The sequence below is a fragment of the Amblyraja radiata genome, chromosome 4 (genome assembly GCF_010909765.2).
Source record: "Amblyraja radiata isolate CabotCenter1 chromosome 4, sAmbRad1.1.pri, whole genome shotgun sequence".
NCBI lineage: Eukaryota > Metazoa > Chordata > Chondrichthyes > Rajiformes > Rajidae > Amblyraja > Amblyraja radiata.
Window position 1 is genome coordinate 118460712 of NC_045959.1, and position 26452 is coordinate 118487163.

General features: G+C 46.8%; 2 protein-coding genes across 5 annotated transcripts in view; one reads left to right on the top strand and one right to left on the bottom strand.

The window, feature by feature from the left end:
* Positions 1 to 15247, bottom strand: part of tmem241 (transmembrane protein 241) — a 120429-nt gene extending 105182 nt beyond the window's left edge. Inside the window, exons 1-5 of the mRNA XM_033020422.1 lie at positions 14873 to 15247; positions 9180 to 9226; positions 8310 to 8390; positions 6558 to 6639; positions 1350 to 1427 (exon numbers count right to left, since the gene is read on the bottom strand). Of these exons, the coding sequence (XP_032876313.1) occupies positions 1350 to 1427; positions 6558 to 6639; positions 8310 to 8390; positions 9180 to 9226; positions 14873 to 15247 (663 nt within the window). The remainder of the gene's footprint in view (positions 1 to 1349; positions 1428 to 6557; positions 6640 to 8309; positions 8391 to 9179; positions 9227 to 14872) is intronic.
* Positions 15248 to 17142: 1895 nt separating this feature from the next.
* jmjd4 (jumonji domain containing 4) overlaps positions 17143 to 26452 on the top strand; it is a 35466-nt gene continuing 26156 nt past the window's right edge. For 2 of the 4 annotated variants that reach the window (XR_004411827.1, XM_033020350.1), the window contains exons 1-2: positions 17143 to 17217; positions 23625 to 23971. Coding sequence is in view for 3 of the 4 variants with exons in the window: in XM_033020350.1 (XP_032876241.1) it covers positions 23716 to 23971 (256 nt within the window). In the remaining variant the exon portion in view is untranslated. Of the gene's footprint in view, positions 17218 to 19203; positions 19243 to 23624; positions 23972 to 26452 lie in introns of those variants that run through there. The other 2 variants (XM_033020351.1, XM_033020352.1) reach the window with 2 other exon arrangements.

A 26452-nucleotide genomic window follows, 5' to 3' on the forward strand; every position in this document is an offset into this window, starting at 1 on the left:
GGACTGTATTGGAGATTAGTTTATTTCTTCCAGATACTGGGCATGTGCTTCATTATCATGAGTGACAATAGACAATAGGTGCAGGAGTAGGCCATTTGGCCCTTCGAGCCAGCACCGCCATTCAATGTGATCATGGCTGATTATCCCCAATCAGTACCCCGTTCCTGCCTTCTCCCCATATCCCCTGACTCCGCTATTTTTAAGAGCCCTATCTGACTCTCTCTTGAAAGCATCCGGAGAACCGGCCTCCACCCTCTGCCCTCTGAGGCAGAGAATTCCACAGACTCACCACTCTCTGTGAGAAAAAGTGTTACCTCGTCTCCGTTCTAAATGGCTTACTCCTTATTCTTAAACTGTGACCTGGTTCTGGACTCCCCCAACATCGGGAACATGTTTCCTGCCTCTAGCGTGTCCAAACCCTTAATAATCTTATATATTTCAATTAGATTCCCTCTCATCCTTCTAAACTAAACTCACCGGGGCACAGACTCCAACATGGTCGTGGGCACTTCACAATTTTTTTTAAGGGAGACTTTACAAACAACTTTGCATGATTTATTATGACCATCTGGTCATCTCTTGCTGTGGTGGAGTTGAATTTCGAAAGTCTATTGTCAGGATATAAGCTACATGGCTTGTCCACTGAACGGAACTGATGCATGTGTAATAAGAGCCTCGATACTGGGGACATTGACTTTGAGTTACCCACATATACCCACCGTCCTCCGAGTGAAAATGTTGCTTATGCTTCCATTAAATCTCGATAACAGGAGTTGAGCTAGATAAGGCTTTTAAAAATAGCAGAGTCAGGGGATATGGGGAGAAGGCAGGAACGGGGTCCTGATTGTGGATGATCAGCCATGATCACATTGAATGGCGGTGCTGGCTCGAAGGGCCGAATGGACAACAGAGGAGGATGACTGAACTTTGGTGCCTTCCCTCACAGTGGGAAACTTTGATTCCGCTGTGTGGGGATGTCTATGTTATAGACTATCGGGTTCTGTGCTCTTTTCTATTCGTATGGCTCTATGACCACACATTTCTCTGTACCAATTCATACATGTGACAAATAAATGTCTCTTGTCCCTTATCTACTCCTGCACCTATTGTCTATTGTCCATAACAGTTTATTTATCTTTAATCAGCACACTCTTGAAATACAAAAGAGCTCTCAGTCAGGAATTGAAAGTTCAACATTACAAAACAATCTAATATATTAGGGGAGGGTGGTGGATAAAAGAAAACGTTATAATCCATTGTAAAATGGAGTTGACTTTTTCTTGGTATTTGCTGTCCATTTGAAAGATTACAAATTACACCCTCCCAATGCTACCATTTTTAATCAGTACCTCTTTTGTGACGATTTTCAGGGTAATGTTACCAGCAACATCAGATGCAGTCTGCAGCAGGAGGAAGAATGGAATCGGCTGGGAGACACAAGTAACAGCAATTAATGAAATGATCAAAGTCATCACTGCCAGAATTCTACTACTGCCACTACCAGCAAGTCTCAAACAGTGAATAAATAAAAATGTCTAAACAAATATAAAGTCAGCTCTATATTTAGTTTAGGAAAGAACTGCAGATGCTGGAAAAATCGAAGGTAGACAAAAATGCTGGAGAAACTCAGTGGGTGAGGCAACTTCATAATAGGTGACGCTTCGGGTCGCGACCCTTCTTCAGACTGATGAAGCCCCCCCCACTCAAACCCCCACATCAGTCTGAAGAAGGGTCTCGACCCGAAACGTCACCTATTCTGAAGAAGGGAGCTTCGACTGCCGGCCCTGCAGTCTGCGGTGCTTCTGGCTGCGGCGCGAACTTTAAATCTCGACCGCCGGCCTGCGGCCTACACCAGCCTGAAGCCGCGGTCTCCGGTGGGGAAGAGCCGAATCTGGACTTACGTTGACTTTTCCCTTGTCCTTTTACCATCTGGACGCCCGCAGCGATGGCTGCGGAGGGTTGAGGTCCCCACCACCGGGGAAAAATGGAGGAGGACTGACCAATTTTTGTGCCTTCCACCATAGTGATGAATGCTGTGGTGGATGTTTGTGTTAAATTTTTTATTGTGTTTGTGTGTTCTTTATCATTGTACCGCTGCTGACAAATTCATTTCACTTGCACTTTATGTGCAATGTGATGAATAAAACCGTATTGTATTGTATTGTAACCCAAAACGTCACCTACTCCCTCTCTCCATAGATGCTGCCTCACCCGCTGAGTTTCTCCAGCATTTTTGTCTACCTTCTATATTTAGTTTAGTTTATTATTGTCACATGTACCATGTACAGGGAAAGGTTTTGTTTGATTAGTACACAATCAAACAAAAGGCCGTACATGATTACAATCAAGCCGTCCACAGGGCACAGATACAGGACAAAAGGCACAACATTTAGTGCAAGATAAAGTCTGATCAAACATAGTTCACAGGTCTCCAATGAGGTAGATGGGAGGTCAGGACTGCTCTCTAGCTGGAGAGAGGACAGTTCAGTGGCCTGTTAACTGCTGGAGATCTGGAGGTGTGCGTTTTCAAACTTCTGTACCTCTTGCCTGATGGGAGGGGGACAAGAGGGAGTGACTGGGGTTAAACCAGTCCTTGATGATGCTGGTGGCCTTGCCAAGGCAGCGTGAGGTGTAGATTAAGTTAATTGAAGGGAGGTTGGTTTGTGTGATGGTCTGAGCTATGTCCACAAATCCCTTCAATTTCTTGCGGTCTTGCATGGAGCTGTTCCCAAACCAAGCTGTGATGTAACTCTGCCCAAGTTGGTGAGGATTGTTGGGGACATGCCGAACTTCCTAAACCTTCTAAAGGGCCTGTCCCACTTTCCCGAGTTATTCACAAATTCTTCCGAGTTTTCCCCTTGATTCAAACTCGCAGAATGTTCGTAACGGGTCCGTAGGAGTCCGTGGATATATCGTAGCGGCTCGTTCTGCCAGCCGTAGGTACTCAGGGCTATTTGTTCACTCGTGGACATTCTTTATCAGGCTGGAAAAAGAGTCCCGACTTACCTGATGCCCCGAGTAGTTACGGCTGGCATAACGAGCCGCTACGATATGTCCACAGACTCCTACGGACTCGTTACTAACATTCTGCGAGTTTGAATGAAGGGGAAAACTCGGGAGATTTTGTGAATAACTCCTGAAAGTGGGACAGGCCCTTAAGGAAGTAGAGGCGTTGATGCATTTTCTTGGCCAGAGGTTTGATGTGGCTGGTCCGGGACAAATCGCAGGTGATATTACATTTGGATTTTAAATAGTGAGAAAAAAAGTGTGGAACAGAAAAATGTGAGAATAATTTTTTGTTGTGCTTCATTTCAGAGAGATGTGACTTTTAACCAAGCCATTCCCAAACATTTCTTCAGGATAAATAACTTTTATCCAGTGATTATAATTAATCATACAATTGTCCACACCATCATCCCTTCATCGCTATCCAGTTTGAAAAGGACTTTAAATTTATTTGGATAGTTTCGCAAGTTCATAATAGTTCATATAGTTTCACATACTATTAAGTTACCTTAAGTAGGTCCATGCTATTGTTATTTTAGGGCAGCACAATGGCGCAGCAGTAGAGTTGCTGCCTTACAGTGCCTGAGACCCGGGTTCCATCCTGACTATGGGTACTGTCTGTGAGGAGTTTGTATGGTCACCCTGTATGGACTCCAGGTGCACTGGTTTACACCCACACTCCAAAGACGTACAGGTTTGTAGGTCGATTTGGCTTTGGTAAAAATTGTAAATTGTCCCTAGTGTGTGTGTAGGATAGAAACATAGAAAAATAGGTGTAGGAGTAGGAGTAGGCCAATCGGCCCTTCGAGCCAGCACCGCCATTCAATATGATCATGGCTGATCATCTAAAATCAGTACCCCGTTGCTGCTTTTTCCCCATATCCCTTGATTCCTTTAGACCCAAGAGGTAAATCTAACTCCCTGTTGAAGTTGGTGCTAGCATACGGGATCGCTGGTCGGCGAGGACTCGGGCTATTTCCTTGCTGTGTCTGTAAACTGAATATGAACTAATCTAAACTAAAATTTGCACAGACTGGAAGACGTGTGTGTGTGTGTGCGCGCGTGCGTGTGTGCGTGTGTGTGTGTGTGTGTATAAACATGCTGAACTTTTTCTTTCTCTCTCGTTTATCATATTGTTTACAGTGTACTATGTTTACACATTCTGTTGTGCCGCAGCAAGTAAGAATTTCATTGTTCTATCTGGGACACATGCCAGTAAAACACTGTGGACTCTTGACTTGGAACTCCACCTATTGGTATTTTTATGAATTGAAGGATTGAAATAGGAATTTATGAAGGATAGCGATAGGATCTGGACCAAGGGAGTTCTGCAACCCCTTGGCTAACCACTACATTTTTACAGTGCTGACAATTTTAGTCGCATTTTAATTTAAAACCCAGATGATAAATCAACCAAAGGAGGATGCAAAGATCTGTCAGTTTTGTCAGCAGCCAACAAATGGGGGAGCACGGCCAGATGCAAAACAGCTGGAAAGACAGAAAGCAAATACAGATGCAACAAGATAAATTATTTAACTTAAAATATACCGGAGCTGTGGAATGATAATGGAAAAAATGAAAAGAAGAATATCTAAGGTAAAAACAGAATATATCTAATGCTGCTGGCAAAACTCAACATGTTGAAATAATGCAGAGAATGTCAGGAGACGCACTGTGTTTAATCAATATACACTTTACAATAGGAAAAGAAAGTTGATCTTTTCCAGAGATGCTGGAATCGAAGAGGCACAAAAAGCTGGTGTAACAAAAAGGGCAGCACGGTGGCGCAGCGCTAGAGTTGCTGCCTTACAGCAAATGTAAGGTAGCAACAGAATTTTAAGAATAAGGGGTAAGCCATTTAGAACGGAGACCAGGAAACACTTTTTCTCACAGAGAGTTGTGAATCTGTGGAATTCTCTGCCTCAGAGGGTGGTGGAGGCCGGTTCTCTGGATACTTTCAAGAGAGAGCTAGATAGGGCTCTTAAAGATAGCGGAGTCGGGGGATATGGGGAGAAGGCAGGAACAGGGTACTGATTGGGGATGATCAGCCATGATCACATTGAAAGGCGGTGCTGGCTCGAAGGGCCAAATGGCCTACTCCTGCACCTATTGTCTATTGAATGCAGCGCCGAGGACCCTGGTTCCATCCCGACTACGGGTGCTGTCTGTACGGGGTTTGTACGTTCTCCCCGTGACCCGCGAGGGTTTTCTCCGAGATCTTCGGTTTTCTCCCACACTCCAAAGATGTACAAATTTGTAGGTTAATTGGCTTGGTAAATGTAAAAATTGTCCCTATTGGGTATAGGATAGTGTTAATGTGCGGGGATCGCTGGTCGGCACGGAACCGGTGGGCCCAAAGGGCCTGTTATCGCGCTGTATCTATAAACTGAAACTTAAAACTAAACTCAGCAGGTCAGACAGTATCTCTGGATAAAAGGAACAGGAGACCTTTCGGGTCAAGATCCTTCTTCAGACTGAGAGGCAGGGGAAAGGGAAACGAGAGATATAGACGGTGATTTGAGAGATATAGAAGAAATGAATTAAAGATATGCAAAAATTAACAATGATAAATGAAACGGGCTATTGTTAGCTGCAGGCTAGGTGATAATGAGTTGTACAGACAATGAAACTTGCCAGGACGACAGTGAAACGAGTGCATAGACCAGGGTGAGGGTGGGATGGAGAGGGGACGCAGGGGTTACTTGAAGATAGAGAAATCAATATTCATACTGCTGGGTTGTAAGCGGCCCAATAGACTGTATAGTTTTCAGAACATAAAGCATAGAAACAGGCCATTCGGCCCACCATGTCCATGCTGAACATTGGGCAACATCCATATTAATCACATCTTCTAGGCCTTCCATGCTTCTACAGATGCCTCTTAAAAGCTGTTAGTGACACTACTTCCACCACTCTCGCTGGAATCTGTGGAATTCATTGCCACAGATGGCGGTGGAGGCCGACATTGGGCATTTTTACAACGTAGATTGATAGGTTATTGATTAGGAAGGGAGTCAGGGGTTATTATTGGATAAAGACAGTAGAATGCAGTTGAGAGGGATAGATCAGCCATGACTGAATGGCAGAGCAGACTCGATAGGTCGAATGGCCAAATTCTGCTCCGATGTCTTATGAAACAGTAAAAAAAATTCCCAATGTTGGGCGAGTCTAGAATCAGGGGTCACAGTCTTAGAATAAAGGGGAGGCCATTTAAGACCGAGGTGAGAAAAAACGTTTTCACCCAGAGAGTTGTGAACTTGTGGAATTCCCTGCCACAGAGGTCAGTGGCGGCCAATTCACTGGATGGATTTAAGAGAGAGTTAGATAGAGCTCTAGGGGCTAGTGGAATCAACGGATATGGGGAGAAGGCAGGCACGGGTTATTGACTGGGGACGATCAGCCATGATCACAATGAATGGCGGTGCTGGCTCGAAGGGCCGAATGGCCTCCTCCTTCACCTATTTTCTATGTTACAATAGATTTCAGCATTTGTAAATTACATCAATGTGATATACACGTCTACAGTTCCCAAAACGAAGAAACATCCTTACCAGTTTAGATAATGCCCGGGAACCAGCATAAATACTGCCAACAAATAACAAGACACCAGGCAACCAGGAAATCTTGGCGGACCTACCAAAGTGTAAATTACATTATTAATACAAAAAGTCAAATGTTCCTGCTGTAATGCATTTAGACTTTAACTTTTTTAATCAAATATTGCCCAATCAATCTAAATGTTTATGAATCATATTGTTTCCGTTTCTATATTCACCAGATCATAGTTATGGCAAATGTCCTCATTGTCTCTCCAAATAAACAGAAGTACATCTTCGTATGATGATGGGAACTGCAGATGCTGACATCTTGAGTGAAACATAAAGTGCTGGAGTAACTCAGTTGGTTAGGCAGCATCTATGGATAGGCAGTCTGTTCTGGCACCATTCAAACAGTCTGAAGAAGAGTCCAAACTCAAAACATTGCCTATTGATGTCCTCCAGAGATACTGACTGACCCACTGAGTTACTCTAGCACTTTGCGTTCTACGGGGTGGGTAGCTAACGATATTTGAATTACAGGATTTATTTTTAATTTGTTTACAGAATGTGGACACCTCCAGTAAAGTTATTGCTCGGGGCAGCTGTGTGGGAGTGAACATAGAACAGGGCAGCACACGAAGCGGCTGATTCGGAAACTCCAAGCCGCAGAGTGTGTTCCGATCATCCCGGCGAGAGGGCCTGTACATTGGGCCGTCTGTAGCAGCGACTGCGGAGGGTTCAAAGGTCCCGACCAAGGGTGAACAAAGGAGGAAGATGACTGAAGTTTATTGCCTTCCATCACTGTGAGAAACGTTGATTCCACTGTGGTGGATGTTTATGTTAAATTCTACTGTGAATTGTGTTCTTTTTATTCGTATGTCTGTATGGTAACTCAAATGTCACTGTCCCAATCGGTGCACGTGACAGTAAATGTGAACTTGCCTTGAACAGGTCCTTCAGCCAAAATGTTGGTTGCTGGTTGACCAAGGAAGGCGATGGCTGGAGGCCCGAGCAGCCTCGGGCTTGCCTGAATCGGGGATCATTCATAAGAACTAGATTGGGCTTGGAATATGGCGCCGAAACATGGTGCCTCTTTTTTGCGGGCTCAGTAGACTATTTCTGTACACTTGGTAACCGGTGATATTCTACTGGACTGTTTGGAAGAAAATAATTTCACTGTGCATTCGCACTTTGCACATGTGACAATAAAGCACCACTGAAACAATGTTTGTGCCCAGTGATGCCTAGTTAAACTGATCTCATCTGCTTGTACATGATCCACATTGCTCTAAGGTAGACACAAAATGCTGGAGTAACTCAGCGGGTCAGGCAGCATTTATGGAGAGAAAGAATGGGCGCCGTTTTGCGTCACGACCCTTCTTCAGAAGATTTAATTCTTACTCTCCATAGATGCTGCCTGACCCACTGAGTTACTCCAGCATTTTGTGTCTACCTTCGATTTTATCCTGCATCTGCAGTTCTTTCTCACACATCCATATCGCTCTGTTCCGCACACTTCCATGTGCATATCTCAGAGCCTCTAAAACTCCACGCTCGTACCTGCAAAATAGTGTCTCTAGTTTTGTCAAGGTGATCTTGTACCACTTCTTGAAAATAGTTTGATGCAACCATGTGGTTTGACAGGAATAAAATGTCTGTTTAAATCTGAATTGTGATTACATTTAAATCGGTAATTCTAAGCAAATAAATCAAACCTTCGACACGCTTTAGTTCGAGTGAATGATGTTACCACAGGTTCCTTACCAGAGAAAGCTGCTTCTCAGCTCCACCCATCCTAGTTTCCAGGCTACCTGAAGTAAGACAGTTCCCACAATTGTTTGCCAACTGCAAAAAGAAATAAAACAAGCAGTAGTAGTTTAGTTTATTGTCACGTGTACCGAGGTACAGTGAAAAGCTTTTGTTGCGTGCTAACCAGTCAGCAGAAAGACAATACATGACAATCGAGCCATTTACAATGTATGATAAGGGAATGTGTAGGAAGGAACTGCAGATGCTGGTTTAAACTGACGATAGACACAAAATGGTGGAGTAACTCAATGGGACAGGCAGCATCTCTGGAGAGAAAAAATGGGTGAAGTTTGGGGTCGAGACCCTTTAGAAACATAGAAATTAGGTGCAGGAGTAGGCCATTCGGCCCTTCGAGCCTGCACCGCCATTCAATATGATCATGGCTGATCATCCAACTCAGTATCCTGTACCTGCCTTCTCTCCATACCCCCTGATCCCTTTAGCCACAAGGGCCCCATCTAACTCCCTCTTAAATATAGCCAATGAACTGGCCTCAACTACCTTCTGTGGCAGAGAATTCCACAGATTCACCACTCTCTGTGTGAAAAATGTTTTTCTCATCTAGGTCCTAAAAGATTTCCCACTTATCCTTAAACTGTGACCCCTTGTTCTGGACTTCCCCAACATCGGGAACAATCTTCCTGAATAATGTATAGTACAAGGTAAAGCCAGTGATCAAGGATAGTCCGAGGGTTACCAAAGAGGTAGATTGTAGTTCAGCACAGCTGTCTGGTTGAGAGATTAACTGGAGCAACTGGAAGAGAAATCACATTTAATAGAAAAATCATGACCCATCCGATAATATTACCCATGAATAATACGTACCCTTGAAAAAGTGTTGGATAGGTAAACTTCAACACTGAAAGGACATACTGAAAAAGAAAGAATTGATTAGACATTTGAAATTTACAGCAAGACCAACTGCAAGCATTCAAAGGGCGGCATTTCAGGAATCAGAGTGTCACGGTTCTGCAGATGCTGGTTTAAATCGAAGGTAGACACAAAAAGCGGGTCAGGCAGCATCTCTGGAGAGAAGGAATGGGCAACGTTTCGGGTCGAGACCCTTCTTCAGACGGGTCAGATGTGAACATGGTACTCAGTTAGGGTCGCCAAATTTCCTACTCTCAAATAAATGACAAAAGGTCAAAATACGGGACAAATTCCCGACGGCGACTCGGCCGTGGCTGGGTGAATGACGAGTTGGCCCGGGTGCTGGACTGCACACAAAACCCAGCCGGCGGGCCAGCTGAAGGGCCTGTCCCACTGTACGAGGTAATTCACGAATTCTCCCATGTTTTCCCCCCGATTCTAACTCGCAGAATGTTTGTAGCGAGGCCGTAGGTGTTCGTGGATGTTTCGTAGCAGCTCGATATGCTAACCGTAAGTACTCGGGGCATCAGGTAAGTCGGTAATCCCGATGAAAAATGTCCACAGCTGCCACAGTTTAAGAATAAGGGGTAAGCCATTTAGAACAGAGCCGAGGAAACACTTTTTCTCACAGAGAGTGGTGAGTCTGTGGAATTCTCTGCCTCCGAGGGCGGTGGAGGCGGGTTCTCTGGATGCTTTCAAGAAAGAGAGAGATAGATAGGGTTCTTAAAAATAGCGGAGTCAGGGGATATGGGGAGAAGGCAGGAACGGGGTACCGATTGTGGATGATCAGCCATGATCACATTGAATGGCGGTGCTGGCTCAAAGGGCCGAATGGCCTACTCCTGCGTCTATTGTCTATTGTCCACGAGTAAAAAAATAGTCGGGATGACACGTACAGGGGGACAGGCCCTCGAGGAGTTTCGGCCCAGGCGATGTCTCGCGCAAAGTCCGGCGCCCCATCCAACTCATGAACCGATGATCGGCCATGAGAAGGAGGGGTGGTGGTGTCGGCAGTAAGCGAAGGTCCGAAGGTCGGACAGCTGGCCGGGCTGGCCGACGGCGCCACGGCGTGGCGCTGCTGCTGCACTACGTCGGGATATGTGAGGCGGGGCCGAACACGGCGACCCGACAGTCCCCTCGACCCGAATAGTAGCAGTCAAATACGGGACAAGTCAAGTCAAGTTTATTTGTCACATACACATACGAGATGTGCAGTGAAATGAAAGTGGCAATGCTCGCGGACTTTTGTGCAAAAGACAAACAACCAAACAACCAAACAAACTATAAACACAATCATAACACACATATTCTTTTACATAATAAATAATGGAAGGAAAAACGTTCAGTAGAGTTAGTCCCTGGTGAGATAGGCGTTTACAGTCCGAATGGCCTCTGGGAAGAAACTCCTTCTCAACCTCTCCGTTCTCACCGTATGGCAACGGAGGCGTTTGCCTGACCGTAGCAGCTGGAACAGTCCGTTGCAGGGGTGGAAGGGGTCTCTCATGATATTGTTGGCTCTGGAGTTGCACCTCCTGATGTATAGTTCCTGCAGGGGGGCAAGTGAAGTTCCCATAGTACGTTCGGCCGAACGCACTACTCTCTGCAGAGCCTTCTTGTCCTTGGCAGAGCAATTCCCAAACCAGATGGTAATGTTCCCGGATAAGATGCTTTCCACCGCCGCTGCGTAGAAGCACTGGAGGATCCTCGGAGACACTCTGAATTTCCTCAATTGCCTGAGGTGGTAAAGGCGCTGCCTTGCCTTACTCACGAGTGCTGAGGTGTGTCCCATATGGGACAATATGGGACAAACCAAATTAGCCCAAAATACTAAACCAATTTAGCCCATATGGGACAAACCAATTTAGCCCAAAATACGGGATGTCCCAACTAATACGGGGCAGTTGGCAACCCTAAACTCAGTAGACACCATAATAAACAAGATGTTCACGAATTTTTTTAAACACAATATAGTGCAAAAACAAGACGCAATGTCCCTAGTACAAACAAGGCAGTTTGGAGTTTAGGAGTTTGGAGCGTTCAATAGCCTGATGGTTGTAGGGAAACGCTATTCCTGAATCTGGATGTTTTCAAACTCCTATGCCCGTGAAATGAGAGCGTTGCCAGGGTGCTGTGGGTCTCTGATGATGCTGGCTGCCTTTGAGACAGCGCGTCCCATAGATTACTGTGATGGTGGGGAAGTCAGTACCCATGATGGACCGGGCAGCGTCCACCACTATTTGTAATCTGCTTCGTTCCTGGGAGTTTGAGTTGCCGAACCAGGCTGTGATGCAACCAGTGAATGTGCTCTCCATCATACACCTGTAGAAGTTCAAGGCAATATTCCTCGACATACCCAATCTCCTCAATCTTTTAAGGATGTGGAGGCATTGAGGGTCTTTCTTTATGATTGCATAAATGTGCTGGGTCCAGAACACATCTACAGAGATATGCACGCCCAGGAACCTGAAGTTGTTGACTCTTTCCGCTGCCGAACTGACATATCGATGAAGAGAGGCACTTGGATCTTTGGCCTTTATTCTTCCAAAGTCAACAATCAGTTCCTTGGATTTACTGACATTGAGAGCAAGTTTGACACAAAATGCTGAAGTAAAACTCAGCGGGACAGGCCGCATCTCGGGATAGAAGGGTTTTGGGTCGAGACCCTTCTTCAGAGCAAGTTTGTTGTTCGGGCTCCATTCAAACAGACAATCGATCTCCCTCCTATACAGTTTCAGTTTATTATCACATGTACTGTGGTGCAGTGAAAAGCTTTTGTTGTGTGACTATAACTAAAGGTCTGCCATCCCAATGGGGGAGTTTTGTCAATTGAAACAATGACACAGTCTTCTCCTAATTCAGCACACGTGACATTTCCAACATCTGTCGTATTCTGCTTTTAGAAATTAACCTCAAGAGTTAACAGTACAGCATTTGATGTGAAATGGGCTCGATTGTAATCATGTGTTGTCTTTCCACTGATTGGTTAGCAGGCAACAAAAGCTTTTCACTGTACCTCAGTACACGTGACAATAAACTCAACTCCATTCAACTCAACTATTGTCTCCTGCCCTCAAATCCAGGCAGCATTCCGCTAAACCTCCTCTCCTCCAAAGCTTTCACGTACTCCTTCCTGTGATGGGGCAAGCAGAACGTCACACAAAACTCCAAATGCAATCCTGGGATGTCAGGACTTTCATATGAAGAAAGAGTGGATAGACTTGGCTTGTTCACGCTAGAATTTAGAAGATTGAGGGGGGATCTTATAGAAACTTACAAAATTCTTAAGGGGTTGGACAGGCTAGATGCAGGAAGATTATTCCCGATGTTGGGAAAGTCCAGAACTAGGGGTCACAGTTTAAGGATAAGAGAGAAGTATTTTAGGACCGAGATGAGAAAATCATTTTTTACACAGAGAGTGGTGAATCTGTGGAATTCTCTGCCACAGAAGGTAGTTGAGGCCAGTTAATTGGCTATATTTAAGAGGGAGTTAGATGTGGCCCTTATGGCTAAAGGGATCAGGGGGTATGGAGAGAAGGCAGGAATGGGATACTGAGTTGGATGATCAGCCATGATCACATCGAATGGCAGTGCAGGCTCGAAGGGCCGAATGGCCTACTCCTGCACCTATTTTCTATGTTTCTATGAAACCAAAGACCTATGAACCTGGGGCATCGTGACTTCCTGATTCTTGTATACAAATTAGGACTTCCTGACTCTTACATACAAATGCAATCTAACCACAGACCTAGTCAACAGTGTTTTATTGTCACATGTCCCAGATAGAACAATGAAAATCTTACTTGCAGTAGCACAACAGAATATGCAAACATAGTACACTGTAAACAATAAATGAGAAAAAAGTTCATTGTGTGTCTACATACACACGCATACGTACACATTAAAAAAAACAATAATAGAGCAATAATAAAAATAATAGTCTATGAAGTTGAATCAGGACTTCCTGACGTATATACAACTGCAGCCTAACCAAAGACCTATGAACCTGCATCTTAAATGCATCTTGACTTCCTGACTTAGAATGATGAGAGGGTATCTCATTGAAACATATAAGATTGTTAAGGGTTTGGACACGCTGGAGGCAGGAAATATGTTCCTGATGTTGGGGGAGTCCAGAACCAGGGGCCACAGTTTAAGAATAAGGAGTAAGCCATTTAGAACGGAGACGAGGAAACACTTTTTCTCACAGAGAGTAGTGAGTCTGTGGAATTCTCTGCCTGGAGGCCGGTTCTCTGGATGCTTTCAAGAGAGAGCTAGATAGGGCTCTTAAAAATAGTGGAGTCAGGGGATATGGGGAGAAGGCAGGAACGGGGTATTGATTTGGGATGATCAGCCATGATCACATTGAATGGCGGTGCTGGCTCGAAGGGCCAGATGGCCTACCCCTGCACCTATTGTCTATTGACTCTGATATACAAATGCAACCTGACCTAAAACCTATGAAGCTGCATCATGACTTTGTTACTCTTACACACAAATATATACTCTTATATACAAATGCTTCAGGACTTCCTGACTCTTAAATGCAACCTAATCAAAGACCTATGACGCTGCATCATGACTAAATGCACCAAAAATGCTGCCTAACCAAACACCTATGAAGATGTTGCTTTTCCCCAGAGATGCTGTCTGACCTGCTGAGTTACTCCAGCTTCTATCAAACACTTATGAAGTTGCATCATCACTTCTTGACTCTTATATCCAAATGCAGCCTAACCAAACACCAGTATAGCTATATTTACTCATAACTGAGATTAATGGATTGGTGGATCAGAAACATCCAGGGGTTGAGGTGTGGAGTAGGGGAGAGGAATGGGGATGGGACAGGGACATAATGCTGAGATAAAGATCACCAGTGAAGTTGCTGAGGGGCAGCACAGGCTGGAGGGGCCGAATGTCCTGCAGTTCCATCCCATCGGCCTGGAATGAGTAGGTTAACATGTGATGAGCGTCTGTCGGCACTGGGCCTGTACTCGCTGGAGTTTAGAAGAATGAGGGGGGAACCTCAATGAAACATTACAGAATAGTGAAAGGCTTGGATGTGGAGAGGATGTTTCCACTAGTGGGAGAGTCTAGGACCAGAGGTCACAGCCTCAGAATTAAAGGATGTTTCTTTAGGAAGGAGACAAGGAGAAACTTCTTCAGTCAGAGTGTTGTGAATCTGACTGTCTACTCCATCTATGCCTTTCATAATTGTATCTTCAGGTTCGCCACTGATTATCCGGCAACTGGTGATCCGGCACCTCCTTTAATCCGGACTAAATTACTCGGCCGGGATAGAGTGGATGTGGAGAGGATGTTTCCACTAGTGGGAGAGTCTAGGACCAGAGGTCACAGACTCAGAATTAAAGGACATTCCTTTAGGAAGGAGATGAGGAGAAACTTGTTCAGTCAGAGGGTGGTGAATCTGTGGGATTCTTTGCCACAGACGGCTGTGGAGGCCACAAGTCAGTGGATATATTTAAAGCAGAGATAGATAGATTGTTGATTAGTGCGGGTGTCAGGGGTTATGGGGAGAAGGCAGGAGAATGGGGTTAGGAGGGAGAGATAGGTCAGCCAATGATTGAATGGTGGAGTAGACTGGATGGGCCGAACGGCCTAATTCTGCTCCTATCACTTGTGACCCTCACCTTGTTGGTGAAATAAGAGGCGGTGTAGAGCAGCGAGAAGCAGAGTTGCAGCCGTTTGTGCCACATCTGCAGGCGGTGGCGGGCGGTGAGAGGGAGGGAGTTAAAGGGCGGGGGGAGGGAGGGAGGGAGGAGGCTGCGGCGGCGGCGACACGTTGCTAAGGGCCGACACCCCCTCACCTTGTTGGTGAAATAAGAAGCGATAAAGTGAAGCAGAGTTGCAGCCGTTTGTGCCACATCTGCCGGGGTTGAGGAGGGGAGAGTGGCCGAGTCGGCTGCGGTGAGAGGAGTTGTGGGCGATGGCGGGCGGGCGGGGGTGGAGGTGAGGCTGCAGCGGCGACACGTTGCTAAGGGCCGCGACCCCGCCCCCGCCGTCATCTTCCCCGCAGCGGCCCGCCCTCTTAAAGGCGCAGTCCCCTGACTGCGGCTGTCAACCACCCAGCCCTGAGAGAGAGGGGAGAGAGCTGAGAGGGGGGAGAGGGAGGGGAGAGAGGAGGGGGAGAGAGGGTGAGAGAAAGAGGGGGAGAGAGAGAGGGAGAGAGGGGAGGGGAAAAGGGGAGAGAGAGAGGGAGGGGAGGGAGAGGAGGGAGAGAGGGGGAGGGAGAGAGGAGAGGGGAGGAGGGAGAGAGGAGAGGGGAGGAGGGGGGAGGGGATGGAGAGAGGAGAGGGAGGGGGAGAGAGGAGAGGGAGGGGGAGAGAGGGGAGGGGGAGAGAGTATGGGAGCAAGCAAGAATTTCATTGTCCTATCTGGGAGGGGAGGGGAGAGAGAAGTAGGGGAGTGAGAGAGAGGGGGAGAGAGGTGGAGGAGAGGAGGGGAGAAGGGGAGAAGGGGACAGAGGAGAGGGGGAGGAGAGAGATTGAAGAATGAATCCCACACAGAGAGACAGAGAGAAACACAGGGACACAGAGAGAGTAATGTCCCTGTCCCACTTAGGAAACCTGGTCGGAAACCTCTGGAGACTTTGTGTCCCACCCAAGGTTTCCGTGCGGTTCCCGGAGGCTCCCTCACAGAGAGTGAGAGACAGAGACACAGAGACAAACCCAGAGATAAGGACAGCAACAGAAACAGAGACACGGACAGAGATACACAGAGAATCGGATCATGATCGAACCCGGCAGCACCAGAGACCCGGGTTCGATCCTGACCTCGGGTGTTGCCTGTGGTTTGCTTGGTTTCCCTGTAACCATATGGGTTTTCTCCAGGTGCTCTGGTTTCATCCCACACTCCAAAGAGGTTTGTAGGTTAATCAGCTTATTTACATTGTCCCAAGTGTGTAGGATGGAACTAGTGTACGGATGACCATTGGCCAGCACGGATCAAAACTAAATTGAACTAAATTCATGAGTTGTAGTAGCAGAAATAGGCTATTCAGCCCATCGAGTCATCACGGCATTTCATCCTCAACACTCCCCCTCGCCGCCATGACGTCATCACGCAATCTCATTCACCAACCCTCCCCATCCCCACCTCGACGTCATAACGTCATCCCAATGTTCTCCGCCCCCTCATCATCATCACGTCGTCTCATCTCCAAGCCCCACTCACCGTCGTGACGTCTGCACGTCATCTCATCCCCAACCCAACCCCCCACCTCACCGTCATACGTCATCACGTAATCTCATTCCCCATCCCCAACTCGTCGACAAAACGTTATCCCATCGTTCTCCGCCCCCTCATCGTTATCATGTCGTCACAACTCCAAGCCCCACTCACCGTCGTGACGTCAGCACGTCACCTCATCCCCCAACCTCACCCCCACCTAACCGTCATGACGTCATCTCATCCCAAACCCCCATCTACGCCTCATCTCCAAGCCCCACTCACCGTCATGACGTCAGCACGTCATCTCCTCCCCCAACCTCACCCCCACCTAACCGTCATGACGTCATCTCATCCCAAACCCCCATCTACGCCTCATCTCCAAGCCCCCCTCACCGTCATGACGTCAGCACGTCATCTCCTCCCCCACCTAACCGTCATCACGTCATCTCATCCCAAACCCCCATCTACGCCTCATCTCCAAGCCCCCCTCACCGTCATGACGTCAGCACGTCATCTCCTCCCCCAACCTCTCCCCCACCTAACCGTCATCACGTCATCTCATCCCAAACCCCCATCTACGCCTCATCTCCAAGCCCCCCTCACCGTCATGACGTCAGCACGTCATCTCATCCCCCAACCACCCCCCCCCACCTTACCGTCATCACGTCTCTCATCCCCAACCCCCATCTACGCCCCCTTATCGTCATCACGTTATCTCATCCCCGAGCCCCTCCCCCTCTGCGCCCCGCGATGAAGATGGCGGCGGGCTGACGATGGCGGTTGGCGGGAGGCCGGGCAGGTAAAGGTGTGTGTTTGCATGTGTGTTGTGAGGCCACTCGGCCCGGCTGCTTAATGTTGGCCGCGCCTTGCTGACAGGCCCAGCCCTCAGCCCGATCATACTACCATCAATACATCTCAATAATCTATAGATTATACCAATAACCTTATTTAAAAGCTGATTCACAGATTTTATGAAATATAAGATTTTTAAAATGTAATAATTAAATTATTTTTAAGATTTAAAGCTTATTATTTGAGGTAATTATTACATTATCTATTATTATCAAATATTATCAATATTTGTCATTTAATATTAATAATATAAGTACAGTAAAGAAATATTAGTATTATCAGATAGTAACTTGATTTGTAATTTTTAAAGGCAGAGATTGATAGATTTTTTGGGAATTTTTAAAGATTTAATGATTTTATTATCAATAATATTTATCATTAATATTAACAATATGAGTTCAGGAAGGTTAACATCAAATAATTAAAATTTATAACGTGATTTTTAAAGGCGGAGATAGACTTTTGAGGTTTTTTTTAAAAATTTAAGATTTCAAAGGCTTCAAAAGTCTGTTTATTGTCACATGTACCAATTAAGGTACAGTGAAACTCGATTGCCATACAGCCATGCTAAAAAAAAGCAACAGGACACACATATACATAAAAGTTAACATAAACATCCACCGCAGCGGATTTCCCCACGTTCCTCACTGTGATGGAAGGCAATAAAATCTAATCTTCCCTCGTTATTCTCCCGCGGTCGGGGGAATCGAACCATCTGCAGTCGGGGTGATCGAAGCTCCTGCAGCCGGCGGTCGAAACTCCCGCGATCGGGGCTCCTGCGGTTGGATCTCCCGAAGTCGGCCCCGAACCAGGGACCGCGAGCTCCACGATGTTAAGGCCTCAGGCTCCCGCGGTTGGATTTAATGATATCAATAATATTAATCATTAATATTAATAATATTAATATAAGTACAGCACAGAAGGTTAATAATGTAAAAACTGTATGGCATAGGACGGTTTATATTAATATCAAATAATAACGATTTATAACATGAAGATTTTTAAAGGTGGAGATTGACAGATTTTTGAGATTTTTAAAGATGTTTAAGATTTTGTGATTATCAATAATAATATATAATATTAATAGTAATCATATCCATATGAATCATATTAGTATAAGAACAATACAGCACAGGGTTAATATCAAATAACGATTTATAATGTAAATATTTTTAAGGCGAACATTGACAGATTTTTAAGATTTAATGATTTTTAAAGCGGGGATTGACAAAATCTTGATGAGTACGGGTGTGAGGGGTTATGGGGAGAAGGCAGGAGAATGGGGTTAGGAGGGAGAGATAGATCAGCATTGATTGAATGGTGGAGTAGACTCGATGGGCCGAATAGACTAATCTGCTCCTCGAACTTATCAACTGAATGGCTGCAGTCTTCCTGCTTGGTTGATGGCAGCGGTGAGTCAGGGACCATGTGTAGCTGGGTCTGTGTCTGCTCAGAGGTGCTGCAGAGGCAAGGATGGGTGATGGATGGAAAGATCCAGCATGGTATAAGCAGGTAGACACAAAATGCTGGAGTAACTCAGTGGGACAGGCAGCATCTCTGGAGAGAAGGGATGGGTGACAATTCGGGACGAGACCCTTCTTCAGATTTGAGTCCTTCTCTCCTGAGATGCTGCCTGTCTCGCTGAGTTACTCCAGCATTTTGTGTCTACCTTCGATTTAAACCAGCATCTGCAGTTCTTTCCTACACATGGTATCAGCAGGCTTTAGTGCCAGAACATATAACAGCACAGGAACAGGCCCTTCAGCCCACAATGTCTGTACTGAACACGATACCAAGACCAACTCTTATCTTTAGATAGACCCAAAGTGACTAGAGTATGGGCGGCCTCACAGCGCTAGAGACCCGGGTTGGATCCTGACTACGGGTGCTGCCCGTACGGAGTTTGTACGTTCTCCCCGTGACCTGCGTGGGTTTTCTCCAGGTGCCCCAGTTTTCACCACACTCCAAAGACATACAGGTTTGTAGGCTAATTGACTTGGTACATGTAAATTTAGGATAGTGTTAGTGTGCGGGGGTCGCTGATTGGTGCAGACTGGGTGGGCCGAAGGGCCTGTTTCCGCGCTGTATCTCTAAACTAAACTAAACTCTGCCCTCTAGTGTTTGATTTTTCCATACTGGGAAAAATATTCTGTCTATTGTACTTATGTACAATATTCTCATTGATCTGTATGCAAAAAAAGAACCTCACTATACCTTGGTACATGTGATAACAAAGGAACCATTCAACCACCTACGCCTCACATAATAGACAATAGACAATAGGTGCAGGAGTAGGCCATACGGCCCTTCGAACCAGCACCGCCATTCAATGTGATCATGGCTGATTATCCCCAATCAGTACCCCGTTCCTGCCTTCTCCCATATTCCCATATCCCCTGACTCCGCTATTTTTAAGAGCCCTATCTAGCTCTCACTTGAAAGTATCCAGAGAACCTGCCTCCACCGCCCTCTGAGGCAGAGAATTCCACAGACTCACCACTCTCTGTGAGAAAAAGTGTTTCCTCGTCTCCGTTCTTAAACTGTGGCCCCTGGTTCTGGACTCCCCCAACATCGGGAACATGGTTCCTGCCTCTAGCGTGTCCAAACCCTTAATAATCTTAAATGTTTCAATAAGACACCCTCTCATCCTTCTAAACTCCATAGTATACAAGCCCAGTCGCTCCATTCTCTCAGCATATGACAGTCCCGCCATCCCGAGAATTAACCTTGTAAACCTACGCTGCACTCCCTCAATAGCAAGAATGTCCTTCCTCAAATTAGGGGACCAAAACTGCACACAATACTCCAGGTGTGGTCTTCTTATACACTTCTATCAGGTCTCCCCGCAACCTCTGCCGTACCTGAGAAAACAATCCAAGTCTCTCCAACTCTGTCCATCTAATCCAAGGATCATTCGGATAAAGCTCCTCTGCAGCCTATCTGAAGCTTCGACATCCTTCCTTGTAATGGGCGACCAGAACTGCCCACTACAATGCAAATAATACTGTGCCCCTAATTGGACATTGAGCTGAAACACTCACTTTGTTCCCGTCTCTTCAGATTCTGCCTGACCAATCAATTTCCAGCATTTTCTTTTCATGAAACTTACAAAATTCTTAAGGGGTTGGACAGGCTAGTTGCAGGAAAATTGTTCCCGATGTTGGGGAAGTCCAGAACAAGGGGTCACAGTTTAAGGATAAGGGAGAAATCATTTAGGACCGAGATGAGGAAAACATTTTTCACACAGAGAGTGGTGAATCTGTGGAATTCTCTGCCACAGAAGGTAGTTGAGGCCAGTTCATTGGCTATATTTAAGAGGGAGTTAGATGTGGCCCTTGTGGCTAAAGGGATCAGGGGGTATGGAGAGAAGGCAGGTACAGGATACTGAATTGGATGATCAGCCATGATCATATTGAATGGCGGTGCAGGCTCGAAGGGCCGAATGGCCTACTCCTGCACCTATTTTCTATGTTTCTATGAAAGGATGGAAATTCATCCAATAAGTTTGTGCTTATCTGGTGGTAAATGACATTGTCAAGTCAAGTCAAGTCAAGTCAAGAGAGTTTATTGTCACATGTCCCAGATAGGACAATAAAATTCTTACTTTGCATTAGCACAACGGAATATAGTATTCCGTTGTGCCGATGCCAACGCCTCCTTTAATCCGGACCAAAATCATGCGTGCGCACTTGAAGTCCCCCTGAAAATGTGGTGCCTAGGCCGGATGAGGCGACCGATCCCGACCTCATCGGGACTACCACGGCTGATCGGCGGGTGGAATCTGCCCCCTGCGGCCGGGGCTCTGGAACTCCGGCAGATCCGTCCCCATCGCCGATATCCACGGCCGACTTTGCGGTGCCGGTTTCTTCCCCCCCCCCCCACCCCCACCGGCGGCCTAGGCGGAACATTCCGGTACCGCTGGACTCCTCTCGGAGGCCCCGACCTCTGTCGGCCCAGCAACACAGATAATCCAAAAAGGCTCTGGAACCAAGGGTGCTGGAAAATTTGTGGTGGGCCTGTTCAATGTTTTTGTGTGAGGCTTGGCAGAACTTTACTGCAACTGCAATCACTCGACATCGGTGAGACCAAGGGCAGGCTTGGCGATCGCCTCGCCCAACACCTCCGCTCAGTTCACATTAACCAACCTGATACTCCATTGCAGGGGACAGACTTCTGACCGACATACACTGACTCACATGGCTATCTGGACTACACGTCTTCCCACCCTACCCCCTGTAAAGACTCCATCCCCTACTCCCAATTCCTCCGCCTACGCTGCATCTGTTCCCAGGATAAGACGTTCCACACCAGGGCATCGGAAATGTCCTCGCTCTTCAGGGAACGGGGATTCCCCTCCTCCACCATAGATGAGGCTCGCACCAGGGTCTCGTCCATACCCCGCAACACTGCTCTCTCTCCCCATCCCCGCACTCGCAACAAGGGCAGAGTCCCCCTAGTCCTCACCTTTCACCCCACCAGCCGGCAAATACAACAAATAATCCTCCGCCATTTCCGCCACCTCCAACGTGACCCCACCCCACCACTCGCCACATCTTCCCATCTCCCCCCATGTCTGCCTTCCGCAAAGACTGCTCCCTCCGCAACTCCCTTGTCAATTCTTCCCTTCCCTCCCGCACCACCCCCTCCCCGGGCACTTTCCGTTGCAATCGCAAGAAATGCAACACCTGTCCCTTCACCTCCCCCCTCGACTCCATTCAAGGACCCAAACAGTCGTTCCAGGTGCGACAAAAGTTCACCTGTATCTCCTCCAACCTCATCTACTGCATCCGCTGCTGTAGATGTCAGCTGATTTACATCGGTGAGACTAAGCGGAGGTTGGGCGATCGTTTCGCCGAACACCTCCGCTCAGTCCGCAATAACCTACCTGAACTCCCGGTGGCTCAGCACTTCAACTCCCCCTCCCATTCCCAATCCGACCTCTCTGTCCTGGGTCTCCTCCATTGCCAGAGTGAGCAACACCGGAAATTGGAGGAACAGCACCTCATATTCTGCCTGGGTTGCTTGCGTCCGGATGGCATGAACATTGAATTCTCCCAATTTTGCTAGCCCTTGCTGTCTCCTCCCCTTCCTTAACCCTCGAGCTGTCTCCTCCCATCCCCCCGCCCTCGGGCTCCTCCTCCTCCCTTTTTCCTTCCTTCTCCCCCCCCCACCCACCATCAGTCTGAAGAAGGGTTTCGGCCCGAAACGTCACCTATTTCTTTCGCTCCATAGATGCTGCTGCACCCGCTGAGTTTCTCCAGCATTTTTGTGTACCTTCGATCTTCCAGCATCTGCAGTTCCTTCTTTAACACTGATCTCCCGGTGGCTCAGCACTTCAACTCCCCCTCCCATTCCGAATCCGACCTTTCTATCCTGGGCCTCCTCCATAACCAGAGTGAGTCACACTGCAAATTGAGGAGCAGCATCTCATATTTTGCTTGGGTAGTTTACACCCCAGCGGTATGAACATTGACTTCACCAATTTCAGGTAGTCCCTGCTTTCTCCTCCCCTTCCCAGCTCTCCCACAGCCTACTGTCTCCGCCCCTTCCTTTCTTCTTCCTGCCCCCCCCCCCCCCCCCACATCAGTCTGAAGAAGGGTCCCGACTCGAGACGTCACCTGTTCCTTCGCTCCATAGATGCTGCCTCACCCGCTGAGTTTCTCCAGCATTTTTGTCCACCTTGGATTTTTCCAGCATCTGCAGTTCTTTCTTAAACAAAACATGCATGAGAGGGTTTAGTATTCTTCCAGATACTGGGTTCTCTCTGAGTAAGGCATGCTACTCTCATGACTAAACGGCACCATGACTAAAGTTTGTAGTTTGTTTGGTTGTTTGTTTGTCTTTTTGCACAAAGTCCGCGAGCATTGCCTCTTTTAATTTCACTGCACATCTCGTATGTGTATGTGACGAATAAACTTGACTTGACTTGTCTGCTTACCCACCACACCACCTCCAGGTCCCTCAGATCGGCCAACTTGGGGTTGCTGAACATCCCGCAGTCTAGGCATAAGCTCAGGGGCGACCGAGCCTTTGCGGTTGCAGCTCCTAGACTGTGGAACAGCATCTCTCTTCCCATCAGAACTGCCCCCTCCATCGACTCCTTTAAGTCGAGACTTACAATTCATCTCTACTCCCAAGCCTTTCTTGACATCCTCTGAGCGAGGGCAATATATATGTAGTGATGTTTGTATTTAATCTATGAACCAATGTTGTTTGTTATACTATTCTTATACCAATGTAAAACACTTTGGCCAGCGAGAGTTGCTTTGTAAATGTGCTATATAAATAAAAGTGACTTGACTTGACTTGATGACTAAATCTAATGACCATTGATTGTGCTGTTTCTACTTTGGAGGGTAGGATTCTTCAGGAGTGAAGGAAGGAAAGTTGAGAGGGATTGAAGAATCATTGAGGTCCGTTTACATCCCGTGAAGCACAGAGAATACCGAACATGAACAAGGAGACCTTGAGCACAGCACTGAGTTTTTACCAAAGTGATCGACCTTCTTGCGACCAGTTTCACAACGGTCGGAAACTCGATTACCTACGCAAAGCTGATCTGAGTTACTCTGATTTTTTCCGAGACTTTCTGCTCCCTAACTACCCGTGCATTCTGTCGCCCGAGTTCACCGCGGACTGGAGAAGCCGGCAAACGTGGGTGCGAGCCGACGGGAGCCCTGACTTTGAGCACCTGCTGAAACACTTTGGTCAGTGTCCTGTTGTCCTGATTCACATTAGTTCATTGTGATGTACAGCAGGGTGTAATTCCCTTTTCTCATGAAACTTGGCACGAACAACATTCATACAGTAATAGACACAAAATGCTGGAATAAAACTCAACGGGACGGGCAGCAAGTCTGGAGAGAAGGAATGGGTGACGTAGGGTGACAAGAAAATGTCGAGTGGAGGTAGACAAAAATGCTGGAGAAACTCAGCGGGTGAGGCAGCGTCTATGGAGCGAAGGAATAGGTGACGTTTCGGGTCAAAACCACATAGATCAAGTTTATTCGTCACATACACATACGAGATGTGCAGTGAAATGAAAGTGGCAATGCTCGCGGATTGTGCAAAAAACTACAAAACAGAATGGAACAGAATAAAGTAATTACATATTTGTGGGAGAAAAAAAAAGAAAAAACAGCAATTTTAAAAAGACATCACACAACAGTAAAAAGGTCCAGTAAAGTTAGTCCCTGGTGAGATAGGAGTTTACAGTCCTAATGGTCTCTGGGAAGAAACTCCTTCTCATCCTCTCCGTTCTCACAGCATGGCAACGGAGGCGTTTGCCTGACCGTAGCAACTGGAACAGTCCGTTGCAGGGGTGGAAGGGGTCCCCCATGATCTTGTTGGCTCTGGAGTTGCACCTTCTGATGTATAGTTCCTGCAGGGGGGGCGAGTGTAGTTCCCATAGTGCGTTCGGCCGAACGCAGCACTCTCTGCAGAGCCTTCTTGTCCTGGGCAGAGCAGTTCCCAAACCATATCGGGATGTTTCCGGACAAGATGCTTTCCACAGCCGCTGAGTGGAAGCACTGGAGGATCCTCAGAGACACTCTGAATTTCCTCAATTGCCTGAGGTGGTAAAGGCGCTGCCTTGCCTTAACAGTGCTGCAGCGTGCGATGTCCATGTCAGATCCTCTGATATGTGGATTCCCAGGTATTTAAAGCAGCTCACCCTATCCACAGTATCCCCATTTATCTACATCGGTGTGTATGGTATGCTGCCTCACCTGCTGAGTTTCGCCAGCATTTTTGTCTACCTTCGATTTTCCAGCATCTACAGTTCCTTCTTAAACAAAATGTAGAATGCATCATTGTTTGCTAAGGGGAAAGTATCACAGAGGCATCCAAACAGTAATATTTAATCAGGAAATATTAGTTGGAGAACTAGTTGGAGAACTGGGATGGGGGAGGGATGGAGAGAGGGGGGGATGCAAGGGTTCCTTGAAGTTAGAGAAATCATTTTCATATCACTGGGTTGTAAGCTGCTCAAGCGAAATATGAGGTGCTGTGCTTTGATGACAGGTATTGTCTCCATGCCTGGAGAGAAGGCATGGGTGATGTTTTGGGCTGAGAACCGAGATATATGAGTAGGGGGAGAGGGAGACATAGAGATACGGAAGGGTAAGGTGTGAAAACGAGAGATCAAAGAGAACGAAGATACTGTAATATTACAGTAATAATAGATAAAACCATAAATCCAATGTCAAATGCAATTTTATCTCCTGTTCTGTATTATGTTTACATATTCTGTTGTGCTGCAGCAAGCAAGAATTTCATTGTCCTATCTGGGGCACATGACAATAAAACTCTCTTGACTCTTGAAAATGCAAAGATTAGGATGCAAATTGAAGTGGTGTAAAAAAGTACAGCATAGAGGTGCAGCAGTACAGTTGCTGCCTTACAGAGACCCGGGTTCGATCCTGACTACTGGTGCTGTCTGTACGGCGTTTGTACCCTCTCCCCGTGACTTGCGTGGGTTTTCTCCGGGTGCTCCGGATTCCGCCCACACTCCAAAGACGTACAGGTTTGTAGGTTAATTGGCTTCTGCAAATTGTCCCTAGTGAGTAGGATAGAACTAGTGTACGGGTGATCGCTGGTCGGCGCGGACTTGATGGGCTGTAAGAGCCTGTTTCCACGCTGTATCTCTAAACTTAACTGAACTGAAGTGCAATTATGGAATAACCAAATGAGGTAGAGGTAAGAATGGAATATGAAAGAGATGATTAGTGCTGGAGTGGGAAAGCAGTTGAAACAAAGATGTTCTTCAGTCTGACTATCCAAGCTTTTAGTCTGAAGAAGGATCCCAAGCCGAAACATCGCCTGTCTATTTCCCTCTACATATTCTATCTGAGCTGCTGCATTCCTCCAGCACTTTGTGGTTTGCTCAAGGTCCTGCATCTTCTCCCAGAATGTAGAAGGGAGAAAAACTGGAATGGCCAGGGTGGCAGCATCCTTGATGATACCTCTGTCCTTCCTGATGCAACGCACAGTTAATATGGACTGGATGGAAGGAAGTGAGGAGCCTGTGATGGACTGTCTGAAGAAGGGTCTCGAACCAAAACATAGAGTCTGAAGAAGGGTCTCGACCCGAAATATCGCCCATTCCTTCTCTCCAGAGACGCTGCCTCACCCGCTGAGTTAAGGGCCTGTCCCACTTTCAAGACCTAATACACGACCTTTTTTACTCG